This window comes from Salvelinus alpinus, chromosome 2 (genome assembly GCF_045679555.1).
Source record: "Salvelinus alpinus chromosome 2, SLU_Salpinus.1, whole genome shotgun sequence".
Lineage (NCBI taxonomy): Eukaryota > Metazoa > Chordata > Actinopteri > Salmoniformes > Salmonidae > Salvelinus > Salvelinus alpinus.
In genome coordinates, this window is record NC_092087.1 from 65,068,404 (window position 1) to 65,091,944 (window position 23,541).

Below are 23,541 nucleotides of genomic sequence, written 5' to 3' on the forward strand. Positions count from 1 at the left end.
CCAAACATACCCTAGTAAAACTGACTATCCTAACGATCCTCGACGAATGTCATTTACAAAATAGCCTCCAACACTCTACTCAGCAAACTGGATGCAGTCTATCACAGTGCCATCTGTTTTGTCACCAAAGCCCCATATACCACCCACCACTGCTACCTGTATGCTCTAATCGGCTGGCCCTCGCTACATATTCGTCGACAGACCCACTGGCTCCAAGTCATCTATAAGTCTTTGCTAGGTAAGGCTCCGCCTTATCTCAGCTCACTGGTCACGATAACACCCACCCGTGGCACGCGCTCCAGAAGGTATATCTCACTGGTCATCCCTAAAGCCACCTTTGGCCGCCTTTCCTTCCAGTTCTCAATGACTGGAGCGAATTGCAAAAATCGCTGAAGCTGGAGACTTATATTTCCCTCACCAACTTTAAACATCAGCTACCCGAGCAGCTAACCGATCGCTGCAGCTGTACATAGCCCATCTGTAAATAGCCCATCCAATCTACCTACCTCATCCCCATATTGTTTTTATTTACTTTTCTGCTCTTTTGTACACCAGTATTTCTACTTGCACATTATATAATCTGCACATCTATCACCCTAGTGTTAATTTTGCTAAATTGTAATTCTTTGCTACTATAGCCTATTTATTGCCTTACCACCTCACGCTATTTGCACACACTGTATAGAGACTATTTTTGTTCCTATTATGTTATTGACTGTACGCTTGTTTATTCCATGTGTAACTCTGTTGTTGTTTGTGTCGCACTGCTTTACTTTATCTTGGCCAGGTCGCAGTTGTAAATGAGAACTTGTTCTCAACTAGCCTACCTGGTTAAATAAAGAATAAATAAAAGCACAGAATGATCTAGAATGTAATTGTATGCTGTAGCTTTAAGATTTCCCTTTTTACTGGAACCTAAAGGGCCTACCCCGAACCACGAAAAACAGCCCCATTTTTCTATGTTATTCGACATGGAGGGTCAGATGGTGGTGATGTCCTAAGAAAGAGGCACAGTAATTCTTTCATGAAGCAAAAGTGTTGGAACAATAAAGTGTTGGCATTTGGGAATAGTTAATGCCTCATAGGGGAAGTTGGCACTGACTAACCAGGTTTGAGTGTAATTCAAAGAGAGAGTTTGGAAGTGTTAATGTTTAATTAGATAAAATGTTGGTAATATTTTGCAACATCATTACTATAAATATGTGGAACTGGCACGTTAGCGTCGAGGACACAACCGTTCACTGCCCTAAAAATATCAGTGCGGGTTTTGTTTGTCTCATTTATTTAATTATTACATTTTGAATTGCCAGCTGGAAGCTCACGGGAAAAAGAAGTCTGCATTGTGTTTATGTACCACAGTGGTCTTTATTTAGCTGCACTCAGCACAAACACAAAGCAGTAGCGGCAAAAAGTAAAGCAGCTTCCCCTCACCATAGTTATATATCAAGGCAGTGGAAATGCAAAGTGTGGCCCCTTTTAAAATGGATGAATATATTGAACCACATTGAAATCATGGCAGGTGACACATAAAACAATACAAACACATAAATAAGTGTTGTTGGGGAGAGGAAACATAATCAAAAGGACAAATCTTATATCGGTCTGCTAATACAAGACTATTAAAGGCCCAGTCGACTAGTTTTGTAAAAAAAATAATATATAATAATAAAGATTTTAAGGGGTGCTGCAGCACCCTCAGCGCCCCTGCTTCCTGTGGCTATGAGAGTGAAGTAGGTGAGGTTAACATTGACCCAATGCCTATCTAAATGCTTTAAGCAATGCTTTTTTCAAACTTGCACTGGTCACAATGAAAACCCAACATCTTTCCGTCTCAAAGCCTGCAAATGCATCTTTAGCTGTCCATTCAAACAGCGGCTGTCTATGACTAATACACATTCAGACTCTTCTCCAAAGGCTGCTCCAAAAGGCAGACTATCCCACAGTGCAAATTACATTTGTGTATTCATAAAGCACAATGCCCTGAACAGCCAATCAGATCTTTTGTATTTTCGGCAGACCAGAGAGCTGAGAATTGCTTGACCTGAGGAAGGATTCAGTATGGCTAAAAAGTAGTGCTGAGCGATTAACCAACGTCGGTTCAATTATTTTAATTCCATTTCATTTTTTTTTCTTTCTGTGAGCTCAATGTGCACATTGCACAGTTTCTCTAGAGATAAATTATATCTAGCCAGAACTGTGCAATGGCAGTAGGGAGTTATAGTTTCCAACAGGCCAATATTTGAAAATAATAAATTGGCAAATATTGTACAATCCAGGTGTGCAAAGCTCTGCCAAAGGTGATTCTAACATATTGACCCAGGGGTGTGAATACTTATGGAAATTAGATTTATGTATTTCATTTTCAATAAATTTGCTAAACATGTTTTCACTTTGTCATTATGGGTTATTGTCTGTAGATGGGTGAGAAATCAATGTGATAAATGTTGAATTAAGGCTGTAACACAACATTTGGAAAAGGTCAAAGGGTATGAATACTTTCTGAAGGCACTGTATCTACCTCTCCAGTATCCCTACACATGTATTGGAACTGACCCAGTATATAGCTAGCTTACATCTCATGTTCTTATTTTTATTTTGTGTATATTCATGTTATTTTAGTACTACATTGATATTGATTACTTAACTTTTATTTTAAGTAGCTTTTATCTTCATGATGATCTTCATCCATAACCCTGCGGTTATACAGTAACTATGCCAGCACTACAGCTGAAGTGGTACAGCTCCAGCATCTTCAGTAAATTACAGTGCTACAGTTACTCACCTGTAATATGCCATGTACTCATGGCTACAAGAAGTCGCCGCATTGCCCATAACTGTCTCCATCTTTATCTGTCTCTAGGAATGTGGCAGATTCATTCAGTTAATATTAATTTGTTCACGACCATGAGACTATTTGAGATGCAGTATGGCTAACAATCAAACGTGTCCATCAATCTGTGTCTTGTGTTAGTAATAAGACCTTTCTCAGATCATGATTAAATGTGGTGATGCAGACTGCAGAGGCTTTCCCAGAATCATTCTGGCATTAACCAGGTAATCAATATCTTTATTACCCTAGTCGTGGGGTTTTCATTTAGTCATTTCATCTGGTGAAATTGAATCGTGACAATGGATTAATATGTGGGTCAGGGGAATTTTTAAAGTTCTTGGTGGTCGTATAATAAAACATAGATGAAGAACAAGAGAGTAGTTAGTACATAATGCTTTAGGGTGGATTATTGTAGCTAGTTTAGTTTAATGTTATATGAAACAGCTGGTCATGAAATCATATAGATCACTGTGTTATTAGGAAATACAGCACAAATACTGTAGTCCATCACATTATTGTATTAGACTTAGATTAGATTTAGACCTGTATCCCAGACCTGTATCCCACATTTCTCACAAGATCGGTAATATGGGCTGAAACTTGTCCAGCAACGTTCCCATAGGGTTTCTTAATACAGATATCTTCGATTGGTGAAAAAGACATGAGATCCTTATAGAGTAGAGGGATTTATTTTTGTGAATCCAGATGTGTAATGTAAAAAGATCTGTCCGGTGAAGCGACTGCAGACGATGCAGTATGGGGTACTGCAGGTGGAAGACCAGCATTGTGCCTACTCAAGCGAGTCAGGGTCATTTCTCACACGGGAGATCATTATTGCACAGTGCGGCAGAACGGGTCCCATGCAGCAGGGCTGGGTTTCAGATCGATCAGGGGAAGGGAGAGGCCGTGAGAGGGGCGGAGAGACAACGCAAGGGAAATAAAGAGGAGAAAGAGATAAGAGAGACTGGTGATGACAGACAATACCCACCGAGTGTTTAATCAGCTTAGGGTGGAGAGGTGGTACACATAGGATTCAATGGAGGCTGCTGAGGAGAGGACGGCTCATTATATTGGCTGAACGGAGCGAATGGAATGGCATCAAACCATGTGTTTAATACTATTGCACTGATACTGCTCCAGCCATTACCACGAGACCGTCCTCCCCGAATAAGGTGCTACCAATCTCCTGTGATAGGATTTGTTGGTAAGTTGATAAGTTGGTGTTACTTATCTTGTTAATAGTTATGTACTTTGTAGCAGTAGTAGTCATCGTAGCACCACATGGAAGTGGTGGTATGTGGTAGTAGGTACTGTATTGTAGTAGTAAAGTATTGCCCAACACTATACAATGAGGGAATATGATTGTAGTGTGCTTTATCCCTTTTGGCTGGCTTCCACCATGCTGTCCTGGCAACATTGCCAGTCTCTGCTTTGACTTTGCCTTTTAAAGGACAACTGTCTGGCATTGGTGGTCAGTATTATGAACCCTGAACTATCTGATCAGCCAGTCAGAGAAGTATGGGTTTACCTATCTAGGGTCTAGTTCTTCTCAAGGTTTTTCTTTTTCTTTACTCCAGTCGCCTTTTGCTCTTTGTGGATTTGAGGCCCATTCTTTTTTCCCCGACCACTTCATTTGTAAAAAGCGATATACACATGAAAATTAATTGATTCAATGACTGATTACGAATTGAAATTCTTGGCACATGGACATTGATTGAACTAGTGACTAATGTCTCTCTGTTGTAACAATATATTCCCAGAGCTCGTGTGTTAATCTATGAATCACCTTTTGTGCAAAGCCCCTTGCTGCTGCACTCAACTGCAATACTGGAGGTCTTTCACACTTCCTGTTTCTAACCTTGACCTTCTGAATTCGGGTACAGAAGGGAATAAAAAATAAAAAAAATCTGTTTAATGGTAAAGCAGAAGAGGATCTGACCATTGCCCTGAAGGAGTCCCCCCCACTCACCACCTAGGTTACTTCCCCCTTCTGAAATGTCATGTTTTTTTACTTTATGCAAATCTCAAGGGCCTTGGTTTGTGCAATGAGATTTGGAAACAATTAACATCACTAAGGGGCAGCATTTCTAACTTTAGATCTGTGGGTTTGACAAACATTTTCCTGCACGTCTCCCATTCACATCAATGAATGATTCATGTGAAAGTAATGCATGCTTTTCCATACTTGGAATGGGGCCCCAGCTATCTAGATAAAGCATTTATGAATTGTAAACCTTTTACCAGGTAAGTTGATAGAACTGCGAAACGTTACAGGGGCGAGGAGTGGGGTTGAATGAGTCATCCATAACTATTTAATTAATATGATGTAACAGTTAAATAAAGGTGATATTAAAGATTCATACATATTTGACATCCATCTTGCAGGCACTGTAAGACAAGAAGTTGAAAGCAGCTCTCTCGTCAAATGTAGAAAATGTACGCACTCGCTCTACTGTATGTCGCTTTGGATAAAAGCGTTTGCTAAGTGGCATTTATATATACTATGCATTTTCACTTCTCTCACCTCAGATTATGCTGCAATGTCAATAGTTGCATTGCCATTTACTTTTTTAAACTAGTAATCGACAGCCTTGGAGACTTTTGATCATGTGTCATTTAATTTGGTTTATAAACTGGCATGAAATTAAGTTTCCAAAATAAATCCAGATTGCATATCTCAGTAGCTCTGCTAAGAGCTCATTTTATTTTGTAAAGATAGATCCACAATGGGTATGTTCTTAATTATTCCCTTTTCACAACCGATCTGAGTAAACCACCCAACAAAAATAAACTACACAAATAGGAAGCTATTTAAATTCTTGGTGAATCTGGTCCAGTCTCTCCAGAGTGTATGGTTCATTCATTAAACATAAACCACGTTTTTTATGCAAGTAAAGTCATACCGTGTAAAAAAATATATATATATATATAATAATTTAAAAAACGAGCTGTGATGGAAACAGGAAGTTTCGGTACAATTTTATAAATTGCAACAGATAATTTGTTTGTTTGACATGGTTGGATCTTTTTGTGTTAGTAAAATTAATTATGTGAGAAATGGCTGTGGAAAGGCTTTTATGAGCAAATATTGAAATAATAACCATATCAAAGTAAACTTGGAGTCGCGATGACATGGTGTGTGGTCCACCCACTACGACTTAAATGCGATGGAAACACATTAGACATATTTTTATTTGTTACATGAAAACTTAAGTGAAGAGTACATTTTGTGTGCACTACGTCCTCACACACGGATATTTATCTGCAACAAGTCACTTTGGTGGAAACGCCACTGGTGGGAAAATTAGCATATTTTCTTTATGCATATTTTTGAATATTCACATGAAAATCTGTCGCCAGTTGGATGGAAACCTATCTACTGTGTCAATTATGCAATCAATTTATTTCTGAAATCAATATGACATATTATACTCATCAATATTTGACCTTGTCGACATCACTGTCTAAATGCCTAATCAGCTCGCGTTAATGCAAAAGGTCTATGAAAAATGGCTGGTGGGCCTCCAGAACTGGAAATCAGTAACACACCAGTTGATGGGCCATGGGCATAACCTACAGAAATGGGCCTCACGACCCTATGGCGGAACCAGGGTCGTGTTCATTAGGGCACACGATAGAAAACAACAATGAGCGTTTCTAATCGGACAGGTCCAGATAGTTCTTCAATTTGGTGCCTAATGATCACTGCCCTGTATCATACCTAACAGCAGGTTCTAGCATTAGCCAAATCAGGATCAGTGGCTGCCTAAAGAGGCTTATGCACCTGAAAGCTTTTCTAGACTAAACAAAGCAATAACCTTGATGACAGCAAGAAACCGCATGCACCACGGCTAAGGGTGCAGATCGTGACTAGCCATAATAGGATACGCGGTAAAAGTGAGCCATCGTATTAGTCAACATGACCTCTATTGCCTCTATACTCAAGTTTGAATTGGATGATGATGACAAGGACAGAGGATTGCATCTTGATGAAGCAACATCACCTTCTGATGAATCAGCTATGTCCTCCTCATGAATATGCTGTGTTTTCTTCAGCGAAGTTGAAACGATTTCAGTACTTGATTTTTTTTAAATAGAAAATGCTGTGGGTTTTCAGTGATGTTCTTGGTTTACAAGTTATCAATTTGTTGTCTGTATTGAGGTTTTGTGTGTTTGAGTGGGTGTAAAGAGTCAATGAAGAAACGCTCTCATTGCTACCATGGTTGAAGTCTAGAAGCTTATTGCACTGATATTCAGATCAATAAGACATAGCGGGCCATTTGTTAAAAAATGCAACATTTAAAAAAGAATTAATGAATCTGCATCATTAATAATAATCTGTCAAATTATGCATTTCTAATATACTATTCAAGCACCATGATGATTGTCATATTGTAATGATCCTCGCTAATGAGCCCACCTTACAATTCCCCCTAAGTGAACTAACCCTATTGGAGCAATCCGTAGCGTGTCTTTAACACAAGTGACCTGGGTTCTATAATATTTTGACAAAAGGCTGAGAGAGCATAGTGTAGTTTATACTTTGTTTAAAGGCCTTATCTTTTTACAGGTAAGGAACAAGTCAGTAACAGGTTAAATTACAGACAAACAAAAGAGAGACAAGGACATTTTGATAAAAATGGAGGACAAGGTGAATCCATGATTAAGTAATTATTCAACATTTGTCAAATATCACTTTGTGCAATTACTTGTCCCTGGAAGGAAATATTGTACTATGCAATACAAAGACCGGGAACTGGCCACCATCTCGCTTCCTCTTGGTCCAAGAAAGTTCTTTAAAGACACATTCCACAGAGAATCAATTATGGTGTAACCTCGTCCCCAGATATTGCGAGCATTGCCCGGATGTGTCTGGGAACGAGATTAACTATGGTGAAACAGCAAGGCCAGCGTCACAAACTAAGTGTGAGACACCAAGTACAACTGACTCGGCATGATGAAGGTAGACTCAGCAATGACATCAGTTTTGGCAGATTGTTGTTGTTCATGCCTGTAAGGCAGAAGTCATTTCATTTATGCTGCTGTTGATGTCTAGCCAAAAGTTGCCCCACTCTATTTGATGATGAAATATTGCTGAGTCTACCTTTTAAGCAGTTCCCATAAAGATAAGGTGCCACACCCACCAAAAAAGCAATCTTTGAGAAAGATCAATTGAGGTTGACGCGTCAGCTTTTTAAAAATAAATAAGAGCACTATTCATTGAGGGAGATGCCATCACCTTTGCTTTTATTAACTGCAGGACACAGAGAGATCTCTGTCCCAATATTCTTAAATAGCTCTCGTTTCCCTCCAGACCACTGTTCGGGAAAGGACTGGATAGGTGAAAAATGAATAACTTAGGAGTCTATCCAATCTTTTTTGCCAAATAATAAGCTATTGGAGACTAATGAGACACAGAGAGAGAGCAATGCTCCCGGGCAGCTTACCCTCTTTCTGAGGTTATAGGTGAGCAGCAGGTTGCGGGAGAAGTGGTTAGAGAAGGCCGTGTAGAACTCCAGAACTTTCTGCAGAGCTTCACGCTTGATGACGTGGAGGTCACAGTAAGTCAAGGCCCGAACGTTGGCGCAAGCCTGGGTTAGGGTCACCTCCTTCCAGAAGACGTCCCCAAACACGTCTCCCTTTCCTGTGAAGATACAAAACGGGGGATAGAAAGGAGAGAGAGAAGTAGTGAGGTGAATGATAACAAGGGAAACCCCATCCATCCACAATGATATGAATCTAACTGCCATGAAGCTAATCTTGCAGCCTTTCATGGTAATACAAAGTCAAAAGCCCAAGGTCATACCTCTATCCTGAAATGTTCTTCAATGCAAACTGCCTGTACAATGTGAACACACAAAAAAAAAAAGACCATTGAAAAAGAATGCGTTATGTAACTGGTATTTAAAAAATATCTCGTTTGAGACCAACGGGGGGAAATGATACACAGTGCATTTGCGATACCAATTGTAGAAGCCTTGTCGCCTACAAGGCAAACAGACGCTGTACTGAATTGTAAATAACATATTCCAGCTCTTACTAATGAAAAGTTGCATCCCTGACTTCACCGAGCTTCTACTTTTCTGGAAACAGATCGAAAAAAGTATTAGCCAAGACTCAATTAGCCATGGTTATTAACACATATGCAGACTTTTTGGTTTTCACACATGAAAATGCAAATCTGTCCCTTTCCAGTGTCCAAATTGGATTGATGAAATGCATCAGACAGCTTATGGGAGATTTTGGAGTTACAGTGCAGCTTTGAGTGACTGGGTAAATATAGCTTTGTGAATAAAATAGACTGGGGGGGAAAAAAAGTTAAAAGATCCCAGAAATGTTTCATACACACAAAAAGCTTATTTCTCTCAAATGTTGTGCACACATTTGTTTATATACCTGTTAGTGAGCATTTCTCCTTTGCCAAGATAGTCCATCCACCTGACAGGTGCAGCTTGTGTTGGACAATAAAAGGCCACTCTAAAATGTGCAGTTCTGTCACACAACACAATGTCACGTGCTCAGTCCCCTCCTGTACTCCCTGTTCACCCACGACTGCATGGCCAGGCATGACTCCAACACCATCATTACGTTTGCGACACAACAGTGGTAGGCCTGATCACGGGCAATGACGAGACAGCCTATAGGGAGGAGGTCAGAGACCTGGCCGGGTGGTGCCAGAATAACAACCTATCCCTCAACGTAACCAAGACTAAGGAGATAATTGTGAACTACAGGAAAAGGAGGCCCGAGCACGCCCCCATTCTCATCGACAGGGCTGTAGTGGAGCAGGTTGAGAGCTTCAAGTTCCTTGGTGTCCACATCACCAACAAACTAGAATGGTCCAAACACACCAAGACAGTCGTGAAGAGGGCACGACAAAGCCTATTCCCCCTCAGGAAACTAAAAAGATTTGGCATGGGTCCTGAGATCCTCAAAAGGTTCTACAGCTGCAACATCGAGAGCATCCTGACTGGTTGCATCGCTGCCTGGTACGGCAATTGCTCTGCCTCTGACCGCAAGGCACTACAGAGGGTAGTGCGTTCGGCCCAGTACATCACTGTGGCTAAGCTGCCTGCCATCCAGGACCTCTACACCAGGCGGTGTCAGAGGAAGGCCCTAAAAATTGTCAAAGACCCCAGCCAGCCCAGTCATAGACTGTTCTCTCTACTACCGCATGGCAAGCGGTACCGGAGTGCCAAGTCTAGGACAAAAAGGCTTCTCAACAGTTTTTACCCCCAAGCCATAAGACTCCTGAACAGGTAATCAAATGGATACCCGGACTATTTGCATTGTGTGCCCCCCCCAACCCCTCTTTTTTACGCTGCTGCTACTCTCTGTTTATCATATATGCATAGTCACTTTAACTATACATTCATGTACATACTACCTCAATTGGGCCGACCAATCACTGCTCCCACATATTGGCTAACCGGGCTATCTGCATTGTGTCCCACCCTCCACCCCCCTCTTTTACGCTACTGCTACTCTCTGTTCATCATATATGCATAGTCACTTTAACCATATCTACATGTACATACTACCTCAATCAGCCTGACTAACCGGTGTCTGTATGTAGCCTTGCTACTTTTATAGCCTCGCTACTGTATATAGCCTGTCTTTTTACTGTTGTTTTATTTCTTTACCTACCTATTGTTCACCTAATACCCTTTTGCACTATTGGTTAGAGCCTGTAAGTAAGCATTTCACTGTAAGGTTGTAATACCTGTTGTATTCGGCGCACGTGACAAATAAACGTTGATTTGATCTACCCGCTCCAAAGTGGGTGGGCCTATGCCCTCTCAGGCCTACCCATTGTTGTGCCTAATGCATTTATTTCAATTGACTGATTTCCTTATACTAACTAACAGTAAAAATCATTGAAATTGTTGCATGTTGTGTTTATATTTTTGTTCAGTATAGATGGGGGGAGTACTTTTTATTTAAAAAACATGACATTTATGATTGAAGTTTACTGTTTCGGACCAACCGGTCACTCACTCACCACAAACTGTATACAGCTTTCAACGATGTTTGAACATTAAGGGTTATTTGCATGTGGAAATGTTGCATAATGCCTGTTAGATGTATGTAGATTTCCGCCTAAATAAATAATTACTTTTGGGTATGGCCAAAAACAATAAGTAGTAATGCTCCAAGAAAGATAAAAAAACTCACCTTTTCTAGTAAAAATGTATTGCTGAGGTGTACTCACTTTTGAAGACACAAGCTCAATTACATGAAAATATGAAATATTATATGATTTATTTCCTATTCAACAAACTTAATGAATAGGGCTTGAATTGACTTACATGCTTTCTTAATATTAGTAACAACCAATTTAGAAAAGCGACTAATAAGAGTTCACCTTATAACTGTAAAATGGATATGATCATATTTAGTGACACAATGTGGAACCATTTCATAGAACTGGCGACAGAAAATGTTCTGCCCTGTGTCCTCTGAGAGACGCAGAGACGCCATTCACACACCAGCCGACTCGTTACAACTTCAGCTTTAATATTTAGTCTGTCTGTGATCACACAAAGTGGTTGTTTCACATCTACAAATAATGTTTGTTTTTCATTCAACTCTAAATAAAACCATTTGTGTTTGTCGAAAAGCAATTGGAATACTTTCTTTCAGCACGGGCGTTTCTTGACTCTCCAGTGGTATATGGCATGTCAGAGTGCGACGGCACGGTACTTATACTCCCGCAACCGCAAGAAGCAGGCCTTTAGCCGACTGTACGGTGTCTACAGATAGATTTATAAGTGAAAATGGCGGTCGGAAGCTGTACCAGAACCACGCTGCTCCCAACTTTAGGGGAGTTTACATCCAATAGTTAAAGTGTCAATCAGCTGTAGAAACAATAACAAAGTGACCTCCCCTCCCGTTTCGGTAAAAATCTGAGATGGGGCTGGAGAAATGTTACCATTCAAATTCATAGACAAGCTATGGATGCAAGGACTGACCATCCATTATATAACAAGTATAGTTTTAACCATGGTTAGAGGCTATATAGTGTTTGTTTGGATTTACTTTGTTTATGTAACGGATGTGAAATGGCTAGCTAGTTAGCGGTGGTGCGCGCTAATAGCCTTTCAATCGGTGACGTCACTTGCTCTGAGACCTTGAAGTAGTGGTTCCCCTTGCTCTGCAAGGGCCGCGGCTTTTGTGGAGCGATGGGTAACGATGCTTCGTGGGTTACTGTTGTTGATGTGTGCAAAGGGTCCCTGGTTCGCGTCGGGGCGAGGGGACGGACTAAAGTTATACTGTTACATTGGTGCCGTGACCCGGATCACTGGTTGCTGCGGAAAAGGAGGAGGTCGAAAGGGGGGTGAGTGTAACGGATGTGAAATAGCTAGCTAGTTAGCGGTGGTGCGCACTAATAGCCTTTCAATTGGTGACATCACTTGCTCTGAGACCTTGAAGTAGTGGTTCCCCTTGCTCTGCAAGGGCCGCGGCTTTTGTGGAGCGATGAGTAACGATGCTTCGTGGGTGACTGTTGTTGATGTGTGCAGAGGGTCCCTGGTTCGCGAGGGGACGGACTAAAGTTATACTGTTTCATTGATGCTGTTGACCCGGATCACTGGTTGCTGCGAAAAAGGAGGTCGAGAGGGGGGTGAGTGTAACGGATGTGAAATAGCTAGCTAGTTAGCGGTGGTGCGCGCTAATAGCCTTTCAATTGGTGACGTCACTTGCTCTGAGACCTTGAAGTAGTGGTTCCCCTTGCTCTGCAAGGGCCGTGGCTTTTGTGGAGCGATGGGTAACGATGCTTCGTGGGTGACTGTTGTTGATGTGTGCAGAGGGTCCCTGGTTCGCGCCCGGGTCGGGGCGAGGGGACGGACTAAAGTTATACTGTTACATTTACAAACATTGAACTTTAACAAGCTTATATTTTGGGTGTGACAGTTGAACTAAGCTCATGAGGCATTTATAAGTTATATTCTTCAAGAATAAATGGGTACATATCATTGATTTATACGTCCAAAACTGAATGTAGCAACTTCTGATTGTTCCATTAATGGGACATTTCACTCATAAATGAAAGTTGTCAGATGTTTTCAGGCCTTGAAAGTAATGTCAAGATGAAATAACCTCCCACAATATTGGTTAATGGAAAAGATAAGCACTGTCTCATTTCCTGGTTTCATTCGGTGCTTGACTTTTCCATTCATTTGGGGTGGAGGAATACAGCTGGATGTACACACACGACGTTGTCACGTGGTTTCATCTTGACATTAGATTACTTTAGAGGTCTGAAAACATGAAAATGAAATTCATGTTCCTTTTAGATTAATTAATAACAGACAAACAGTTTGTCATTATATCACCATGGCTTGCTTTTTGGGAGACTTTCTGTCCTTGGATGATATTTGAGGGGATATGTGAAAAATGGGTATGACAAGTCACATTTAATCGACTCAAGCCATATCTGGCACAAATTGCTTTAATGACACGTTACTCATCTTTCGACAATCAGCTCCTCAGACTCTCCATCTCTCGTAGTGGGAATAGGTCTAGTGTTAATATTCACAGTATCAATAAGACTATGTTAATATCCTCTTCCCATTGGGTTAGTATTTCTACTTTTCAATTCACATTACATCCTTGCCTTGTCTTTCGTTGTGGCTGGCAATGCAACATTATTGGTCGACAGCTCAAATATACCGGAAATATCACAGTAGAACTTGCCAGTAAGCACAAACTATTTAACAATCAGAGCAACTTTTCTTCTAAAACAAACCAACAAACTACAATGTTGAATAATGCTACAATCCACAAGCATGTGCGGAAAAGGGATTTATTTTCTCATCCGTACACATTAAATTAGCTGACAATGCACAGCGAACTCCTGCTAACTACCATTAACATGCTTCATGATCAAGTAACGTTAGCATATAAATAATGAAAGTTTACCCCTCCCATACGAATATGAAAGTAAAGTAACGTTATCATAGTGTCATTCATATTATAATATATGCTACACAGCTAGGTAACATTAGCTAAGTAAACAAAATAATTTCTGCATTCTTACAAACCTGCTGGCTGATGCGGAATGCTGACGTTTAGCTGAACCATAGCTAGACAGGAGCTCTTAGGCTTACACTAGCTACCATATTAAAAATACCTTAGAACAAACCAGACTTAATTTGATCAATATCATGGAAGTCATTATATTAGGTGGTTGGTCAAAGCCCGAAAAACGTTCACTTGATCAATCCCCGTCGAGGGATGATCAGATTTTTTGTATATGACCGTAAAACATTTTTATGATGACTATAACATTTGTTGGCACCTTCAATTCTTGTCATTTTTTCTCATGAGTATATTTCACCATTCTGTCTGCTCAGGCAAATTTGCCGAAATGCTAAACATGGAACCAAATCAGAACTCCCGTACATACCCCTTGTGATGACGGCAGCCAATGTCCTGCATCTATCTACGATGTAAACACAGCTCTGGTGAAAACACGAGCTTCTGTTCTCAAATAGCAGCTGCCCAATACCATAGTGGGCATGCATAATGTTGGATGCATTGGAATAATATAATGAGTTTAAAAAAAAAAGTTTTTTAAAACAAAAATCCAGAAAATCACATTGTATGATTTTTAAGTAATTAATTTGCATTTTATTGCATGACATAAGTATTTGATACATCAGAAAAGCAGAACTTAATATTTGGTACAGAAACCTTTGTTTGCAATTACAGAGATCAGATGTTTCCTGTAGTTCTTGACCAGGTTTACACACACTGCAGCAGGGATTTTGGCCCACTCCTCCATACAGACCTTCTCCAGATCCTTCAGGTTTCGGGGCTGTCGCTGGGCAATACGGACTTTCAGCTCCCTCCAAAGATTTTCTATTGGGTTCAGGTCTGGAGACTGGCTAGGCCACTCCAGGACCTTGAGATGCTTCTTACGGAGCCACTCCTTAGTTGCCCTGGCTGTGTGTTTCGGGTCGTTGTCATGCTGGAAGACCCAGCCACGACCCATCTTCAATGCTCTTACTGAGGGAAGGAGGTTGTTGGCCAAGATCTTGCGATACATGGCCCCATCCATCCTCCCCTCAATACGGTGCAGTCGTCCTGTCCCCTTTGCAGAAAAGCATCCCCAAAGAATGATGTTTCCACCTCCACGCTTCACGGTTGGGATGGTGTTCTTGGGGTTGTACTCATCCTTCTTCTTCCTCCAAACACGGCGAGTGGAGTTTAGACCAAAAAGCTCTATTTTTGTCTCATCAGACCACATGACCTTCTCCCATTCCTCCTCTGGATCATCCAGATGGTCATTTGCAAACTTCAGAAGGGCCTGGACATGCGCTGGCTTGAGCGGGGGGACCTTGAGAACGCTGCAGAATTTTAATCCGTGACGGCGTAGTGTGTTACTAATGGTTTTCTTTGAGACTGTGGTCCCAGCTCTCTTCAGGTCATTGACCAGGTCCTGCCGTGTAGTTCTGGGCTGATCCCTCACCATCCTCATGATCATTGATGCCCCACGAGGTAAGATCTTGCATGGAGCCCCAGACCGAGGGTGATTGACCGTCATCTTGAACTTCTTCCATTTTCTAATAATTGCGCCAACAGTTGTTGCCTTCTCACCAAGCTGCTTGCCTATTGTCCTGTAGCCCATCCCAGCCTTGTGCAGGTCTACAATTTTATCCCTGATGTCCTTACACAGCTCTCTGGTCTTGGCCATTGTGGAGAGGTTGGAGTCTGTTTGATTGAGTGTGTGGACAGGTGTCTTTTATACAGGTAACGAGTTCAAACAGGAGCAGTTAATACAGGTAATGAGTGGAGAACAGGAGGGCTTCTTAAAGAAAAACTAACAGGTCTGTGAGAGCCGGAATTCTTACTGGTTGGTAGGTGATCAAATACTTATGTCATGCAATAAAATGCAAACGAATTACTTAAAAATCATACAATGTGATTTTCTGGATTTTGGGATTTTTTTAGATTCCGTCTCTCACAGTTGAAGTGTATCTATGATAAAAAAAATTACAGACCTCTACATGCTTTGTAAGTAGGAAAACCTGCAAAATCAGCAGTGTATCAAATACTTGTTCTCCCCACTGTATATGAAGTAAAAGCAAATTGCAACTGAAAATGATAATTCCCTGGTGCAGTCAAGCAAAAAGCAAAAACACTGTTGAGATTTAAAGCTACGGCTCTTACTACAATTTCAGGTTAAAAAAAATTGATAAAACAAGTGTAAAAAAAAGAAAGAAAATGTATGACATTTCAGCCGTTTCAAAAACATTGCTATTACAATTTTACTGTAAGCGTTGGCTCAACGAGACAATTCTGTTTACATTACAGTGCTTAGAGGGGGGCAACTGTTGGGAGAGTGTCATGTGCTACCTCCGGAGGTAGCAGTCGAAACGTGACAAGCTCGCAAGTTTACATTCCGGTATATGTGTAGCTGAGTGTATTTCTGCAAAAAGTCTAGTGAAAAAGTCTAGTGAAGACCCCCTTAGTGCGGGATATTCTCCTGCTCATTTCTTAAAGGTTAAGTCCCAATCTCTGCACAGACCACACAAACGCTTCACACCGCGTGGCCGCTGCCTGGTGGTCCCAGCGCGCACGACCCACGTGGAGTTCCAGGTCTCCGGCAGCCTCTGGAACTGCCGATCTGCGGCCAACAAGGCAGAGTTCATCTCAGCCTATGCTTCCCTCCAGTCCCTCGACTTCTTGGCACTGACGGAAACATGGATTACCACAGATAACACTGCTACTCCTACCGCTCTCTCCTCGTCTGCCCACGTGTTCTCGCACACCCCGAGAGCTTCTGGTCAGCGGGGTGGTGGCACTGGGATCCTCATCTCCCCCAAGTGGACATTCTCTCTTTCTCCCCTGACCCATCTGTCTATCGCCTCCTTTGAATTCCATGCTGTCACAGTTACCAGCCCTTTCAAGCTTAACATCCTTATCATTTATCGCCCCCCAGGTTCCCTTGGAGAGTTCATCAATGAGCTTGACGCCTTGATAAGCTCCTTTCCTGAGGATGGCTCACCTCTCACAGTTCTGGGTGACTTTAACCTCCCCACGTCTACCTTTGACTCATTCCTCTCTGCCTCCTTCTTTCCACTCCTCTCCTCTTTTGACCTCACCCTCTCACCTTCCCCCCCTACTCACAAGGCAGGCAATACGCTTGACCTCATCTTTACTAGATGCTGTTCTTCCACTAATCTCATTGCAACTCCCCTCCAAGTCTCTGACCACTACCTTGTATCCTTTTCCCTCTCGCTCTCATCTAACACTTCCCACACTGCCCCTACTCGGATGGTATCGCGCCGTCCCAACCTTCTCTCTCTCTCCCCCGCTACTCTCTCCTCTTCCATCCTATCATCTCTTCCCTCTGCTCAAACCTTCTCCAACCTATCTCCTGATTCTGCCTCCTCAACCCTCCTCTCCTCCCTTTCTGCATCCTTTGACTCTCTATGTCCCCTATCCTCCAGGCCGGCTCGGTCCTCCCCTCCTGCTCCGTGGCTCGACGACTCATTGCGAGCTCACAGAACAGGGCTCCGGGCAGCCGAGCGGAAATGGAGGAAAACTCGCCTCCCTGCGGACCTGGCATCCTTTCACTCCCTCCTCTCTACATTCTCCTCTTCTGTCTCTGCTGCTAAAGCCACTTTCTACCACTCTAAATTCCAAGCATCTGCCTCTAACCCTAGGAAGCTCTTTGCCACCTTCTCCTCCCTCCTGAATCCTCCTCCCCCTCCCCTCCCCTCCTCCCTCTCTGCGGATGACTTCGTCAACCATTTTGAAAAGAAGGTCGACGACATCCGATCATCGTTTGCTAAGTCAAACGACACCGCTGGTTCTGCTCACACTGCCCTACCCTGTGCTTTGACCTCTTTCTCCCCTCTCTCTCCAGATGAAATCTCGCGTCTTGTGACGGCCGGCCGCCCAACAACCTGCCCTCTTGACCCTATCCCCTCCTCTCTTCTCCAGACCATTTCCGGAGACCTTCTCCCCTACCTCACCTCGCTCATCAACTCATCCTTGACCGCTGGCTACGTCCCTTCCGCCTTCAAGAGAGCGAGAGTTGCACCCCTTCTGAAAAAACCTACACTCGATCCCTCTGATGTCAACAACTACAGACCAGTATCCCTTCTTTCTTTTCTCTCCAAAACTCTTGAACGTGCCGTCCTTGGCCAGCTCTCCTGCTATCTCTCTCAGAATGACCTTCTTGATCCAAATCAGTCAGGTTTCAAGACTAGTCATTCAACTGAGACTGCTCTTCTCTGTGTCACGGAGGCGCTCCGCACTGCTAAAGCTAACTCTCTCTCCTCTGCTCTCATCCTTCTAGACCTATCGGCTGCCTTTGATACTGTGAACCATCAGATCCTCCTCTCCACCCTCTCCGAGTTGGGCATCTCCGGCGCGGCCCACGCTTGGATTGCGTCCTACCTGACAGGTCGCTCCTACCAGGTGGCGTGGCGAGAATCTGTCTCCGCACCACGTGCTCTCACCACTGGTGTCCCCCAGGGCTCTGTTCTAGGCCCTCTCCTATTCTCGCTATACACCAAGTCACTTGGCTCTGTCATATCCTCACATGGTCTCTCCTATCATTGCTATGCAGACGACACACAATTAATCTTCTCCTTTCCCCCTTCTGATAACCAGGTGGCGAATCGCATCTCTGCATGTCTGGCAGACATATCAGTGTGGATGACGGATCACCACCTCAAGCTGAACCTCGGCAAGACGGAGCTGCTCTTCCTCCCGGGGAAGGACTGCCCGTTCCATGATCTTGCCATCACGGTTGACAACTCCATTGTGTCCTCCTCCCAGAGCGCTAAGAACCTTGGCGTGATCCTGGACAACACCCTGTCGTTCTCAACCAACATCAAGGCGGTGACCCGTTCCTGTAGGTTCATGCTCTACAACATTCGCAGAGTACGACCCTGCCTCACACAGGAAGCGGCGCAGGTCCTAATCCAGGCACTTGTCATCTCCCGTCTGGATTACTGCAACTCGCTGTTGGCTGGGCTCCCTGCCTGTGCGATTAAACCCCTACAACTCATCCAGAACGCCGCAGCCCGTCTGGTGTTCAACCTTCCCAAGTTCTCTCACGTCACCCCGCTCCTCCGCTCTCTCCACTGGCTTCCAGTTGAAGCTCGCATCCGCTACAAGACCATGGTGCTTGCCTACGGAGCTGTGAGGGGAACGGCACCTCCGTACCTTCAGGCTCTGATCAGGCCCTACACCCAAACAAGGGCACTGCGTTCATCCACCTCTGGCCTGCTCGCCTCCCTACCTCTGAGGAAGTACAGCTCCCGCTCAGCCCAGTCAAAACTGTTCGCTGCTCTGGCACCCCAATGGTGGAACAAACTCCCCCACGACGCCAGGTCAGCGGAATCAATCACCACCTTCCGGAGACACCTGAAACCCCACCTCTTTAAGGAATACCTAGGATAGGATAAAGTAATCCTTCTAACCCCCCCCCCCCCCCCTTAGAGTTAGATGCACTATTGTAAAGTGGTTGTTCCACTGGACATCATAAGGTGAATGCACCAACTTGTAAGTCGCTCTGGATAAGAGCGTCTGCTAAATGACTTAAATGTAAATGTAACTAGAGGGAGAGAGCAATCCAAATATTTATCCCTCGCGTAAATATGAGCTCCATCGTGATAACCAGTCTTCTCGCTTGACGATTTGGAGGAAAAAACTATCACCGAAAGGATGCAGAGAGCAGCCCTAGAGTATTGTAAATTCATCATCCCACTTCCTACCAGCGTTTTTCTGTCACAGTGACACAGCTAATCTCTGTGAGGATGAGTTATCAGACCATCATGCATCTGTCAGAGGTCTGACTCAAGAGTGCCCCGTCTCCTCCCCCACTTTGTCTGAAGGAACCAAGAAAAAGGTTCTCTATGTTGTAAGTCTATTTGGAATACATGAACACCTGCAAAAGCATTATTTAAAAAAAAAATGCTTATATCAGACAAATATGGCATGTTTGTTCCTATATAGTGAGCGGCTAAGCTGAAAAACTTTAGCTCAATTGTAATAGAGCAGGGGTTTCAAATCTGGTCCGGGACCTCCCTAAACTGAAACAATTTTTCCTAGCCCAAAACTATAATACCTGATTTACCTAATCAACTAATCATCAAGCCCTTGTGGTTGGGATTTGGTGCGGTAGTGTTGGGATAGAACAAAACCTGTGCAGCCAGTCTGGGATGACCCAAGTAGCTAAATTGAAAGCAAAGTGTTAATGAGTGCAAAGCTGCCTGTAATGAGTGCAATGAGTTCCATCGCAACCTATCATAAACATAAAGCCCCCAGCTACTATCCAATCAAAGCCACATTGACATTATCCCACCCCTGGTTACCCAATATTGGCTTAAAAGGACAAACGTAACACAATATCTCCAATTCATTTTCAGCGATTTTACTCGACTGTCTGTTTGATGCGCACGTTTATCTATCACTCCGTAGTAGTGATGGGTCGTTCGCGAACGAGTCGGCTCTAAGAGCCGGCTCTTGTAGGTGAACGTTGGGAGCCGGCTCACATATCAGAAGAGCCGAATCTATTTATAAAAATATATAAAAAATTAAGATATGAATAATCAAAAGATTTAAATGAATAGAATGAACTAATTCAAAGAACGAAAAAAGAAATAAAATAATATAGGCCTAAATGCTCAAGCGCACACATTCGTTCTGACTGTCTGCTCAGACTAACAGCCTCACCTGTTGTTCCTGTCAATCAGACACGCAGTGTCAACCAATGAACCAAAGATGCGTGAGGGAGGGCCGAGCCAACTCACTCACAGTCACACACTTAGCAGCCGAGGAGAGAGAGGAAGGACAGCTGTGAAAACAACAGCTGGAAAATTAGTCAGAAGCACAGTAGCATTTGGATGTATTTTAATAATGTAGACAATGTTAGAGGACAGTGTATAATTTGCCAAAACAAAATCTCATATAAAGCTGGTTCTACGCACAACCTACACCGGCATATGCAAACTATGCACCCAACTGTGAAGCTAGCTGTAGTGGAGCTTTGAGAAACTAGCGGGCCTGCTAGTGATAGTGGTGGAGCCAGCACCTCCACAAGTGGAGATGTATCCACTCAGTCAAGTAGGCCTACTCCGCGACGCACAGCAACGCAGTCTTCTATGGACCAGTTTATGCCAAAGTCTATGTCTGTAGCAAAACAAGGCCAAATTGATATGGCATTGGTTAAAATGATTGCCACCGATTTCCAGCCATTTTCGATCGTGGAGGACAGAGGTTTTAGAAATTATAGCAATAGTCTAAATCCAATGTACACAATTCCAAGTAGGAAAACCCTTTCAAAATCACTTATTCCTAAACTGTACGAGAGCACACAGGCTTCAGTGCGGGAAAGAGTCCAAAAAGCTACTGCAGTTTGCCTTACCACTGACTGTTGGACATCAAGGGTAACCACTTCTTACATGTCGGTTACATGCCACTTCATTGAAGATTTTTTTTCATGTCTAGCTGTCTTCTGGACTGCTTTGAGTTCAGCGACAGACACACCTCAGAGAACTTGGCAGAGGAACTGTTGAGAGTGGCCAGAGAATGGCAAGTAGATGGTAAAGTGGTCTGATGTGTTAACGACAATGCAGCTAACATAACCAATGCCATGAACATTTTAAAATGGACCCATCATCCATGTCTTGCCCACACAATCAACCTGATTGTAAGAGATGCTCTGAGGGTGATGAAGCCCACTGTGGACAAAGTGAAAGCAGCTGTGGAATACCACAGGAGCACAGTAGGTGCTGAAAAACTAAAGTCTACACAATGCCAGATGGGGATGCCTGAGCTGAGGCCTAAACAAGACTGCACTACAAGGTGGAATTCAACATTTTATATGTTGAAGCGGTTTCCTGAGTCAAAGGATGCCATCATCTCTACCCTGGCCATTGTCAATGCACCTGTTGATGCTCTGACCCAAGAGGAATGGGAGGTGGTCGGGTACGTGTGCATAGTCCTGGAACCCTTTGAGCAGGTCACTGTGGAGTTCAGTGGAGAGAGGTACAGTAAGCAGTTATTACTACATCATTATTTAATCCAGTATTATATATGTATATGAGCAGTAGATGAGAATGTAGTATCAGTAGACAAAACATGAACCTGAACTAATAAGTTACTGTTCTCTCTTTTCAGCTATGTGACAGCCTCAAAAATGACACTACTGTGTAAGGGTCTGCAGCGAATCACAGCCAACCACCAGAGAGAAGCAAATGTAACCACAGGACACGTCACAGAGTTGATGGACACCCTATGTTCATCACTGGACAGAACGTTCCACAGAATGGAATATAATCACGTGCTATCAGAAACCGCTGTACTTACACAGTAGTGTGCCATAGCGATTGATGCCAGAGCGATTGATGCCAGAGCAATTGATGAGGCTCTTCAAAGAATAACCTCATCAAAAGGGAGGGACAGCCCCAGCAGTCAGCTGGCTCAGGCACCAGGGCAACAGGAAGAAGAGGGATCAGATGGAGCAGAAGCACCAGCAGTAGTGCCACAAACGTCTTCTGTTTGGATGCTGTTTGACGAGAGAGCAACTGGGGATGCAGCACGAAGGAATCCCTCAGCAGATGCCATAATGGAGGTCTGATCCTATTTGGAGGAGCCCAGATCCTCTGAGCTGGTGGAAGAACAAGGCCTCTTTCTACCCATGGTTTACTAAAATCATGACAGGGAGACTGCATAGTTGCCACATCCGTTCCCTCTGAGAGGGTCTTCTCGAAAACGGGACAAATAGTTACTAAGAGAAGAAACGGCATCAGCCCCTCAAAAGTGAGGCAGTTTGCATTTCTGAATGCAAATCTCTCATAAAAGCAAAATATGGTCTGCATTGCTGTGTGCTGCTGGTTATAACATGGCAATAAAGAAGAAAAACGGACCCGGAAGTGTTTAAAGTATCAAAACATATGTCATTTTCTTAACCCATCTAGTGACTAAATGACAGCATAGGTGTCAAGTATCATGCTAGCTAGACTTGCGTTTCATCCCGGGAGAAGTTACAGGAGAGACGGGTGGGACGAAAGTAACACAATGTAAACTGATGAGCACATGCCATGGTCTCCTCTAGTTCATATTGCTTTTATAGTGTTAGCAACGTACAGTATAATCAAGTGACCATATAATTATATATGACATTGTCACGTTCGTCGTATGAGTAAGACCAAGGAGCAGCATGCATAGAGTTCCACATAGTTTTAATAAAGAGAAACTCACAAAACAAAACAATAAAGAACAAACGAAACGTGAAGCTACTGGAGTGCACAAAGGCAACTTACTGTAGACAAGATCCCACAAACACAAATGAAGAAATGGCTACCTAAATATGATCCCCAATCAGAGACAACGATAAACAGCTGCCTCTGATTGGGAACCATATCAGGCCACCATAGAAATACAAAAACACCTAGATAACCCACCCAAGTCACTATCACGCCCCAACCAACAGAGAAAAAACAGCTTACTATGGTCAGAGCGTGACAGTACCCCCCAAAGGTGCGGACTCCGACCGCAAAACCTGACTCAATAGGGGAGGGTCCGGGTGGGAATCTATGATGGATGACGCAGGGCGTCGAGGGCGGCTCCGGTGCGGGACGAAGTACCCACTCCACTTGCAGATACGTCTTCCTCTATGGCGGCTCTGGTGCGGGGATCATCGCCGGAAGCTCCGGACCGTGGGTTGTCGCTGGAGGCACCGGACC

The 23,541-nt window shown here is 43.3% G+C and overlaps 1 protein-coding gene across 1 annotated transcript in view; it reads right to left on the reverse strand.

Moving 5' to 3' along the window:
* LOC139543952 (voltage-gated delayed rectifier potassium channel KCNH1-like) overlaps window positions 1-23,541 on the reverse strand; it is a 70,934-nt gene that overhangs the window by 10,593 nt on the left and 36,800 nt on the right. Inside the window, exon 11 of the mRNA XM_071350551.1 lies at window positions 8,278-8,474. Coding sequence (XP_071206652.1) covers window positions 8,278-8,474 — 197 coding nt within the window. The remainder of the gene's footprint in view (window positions 1-8,277; window positions 8,475-23,541) is intronic.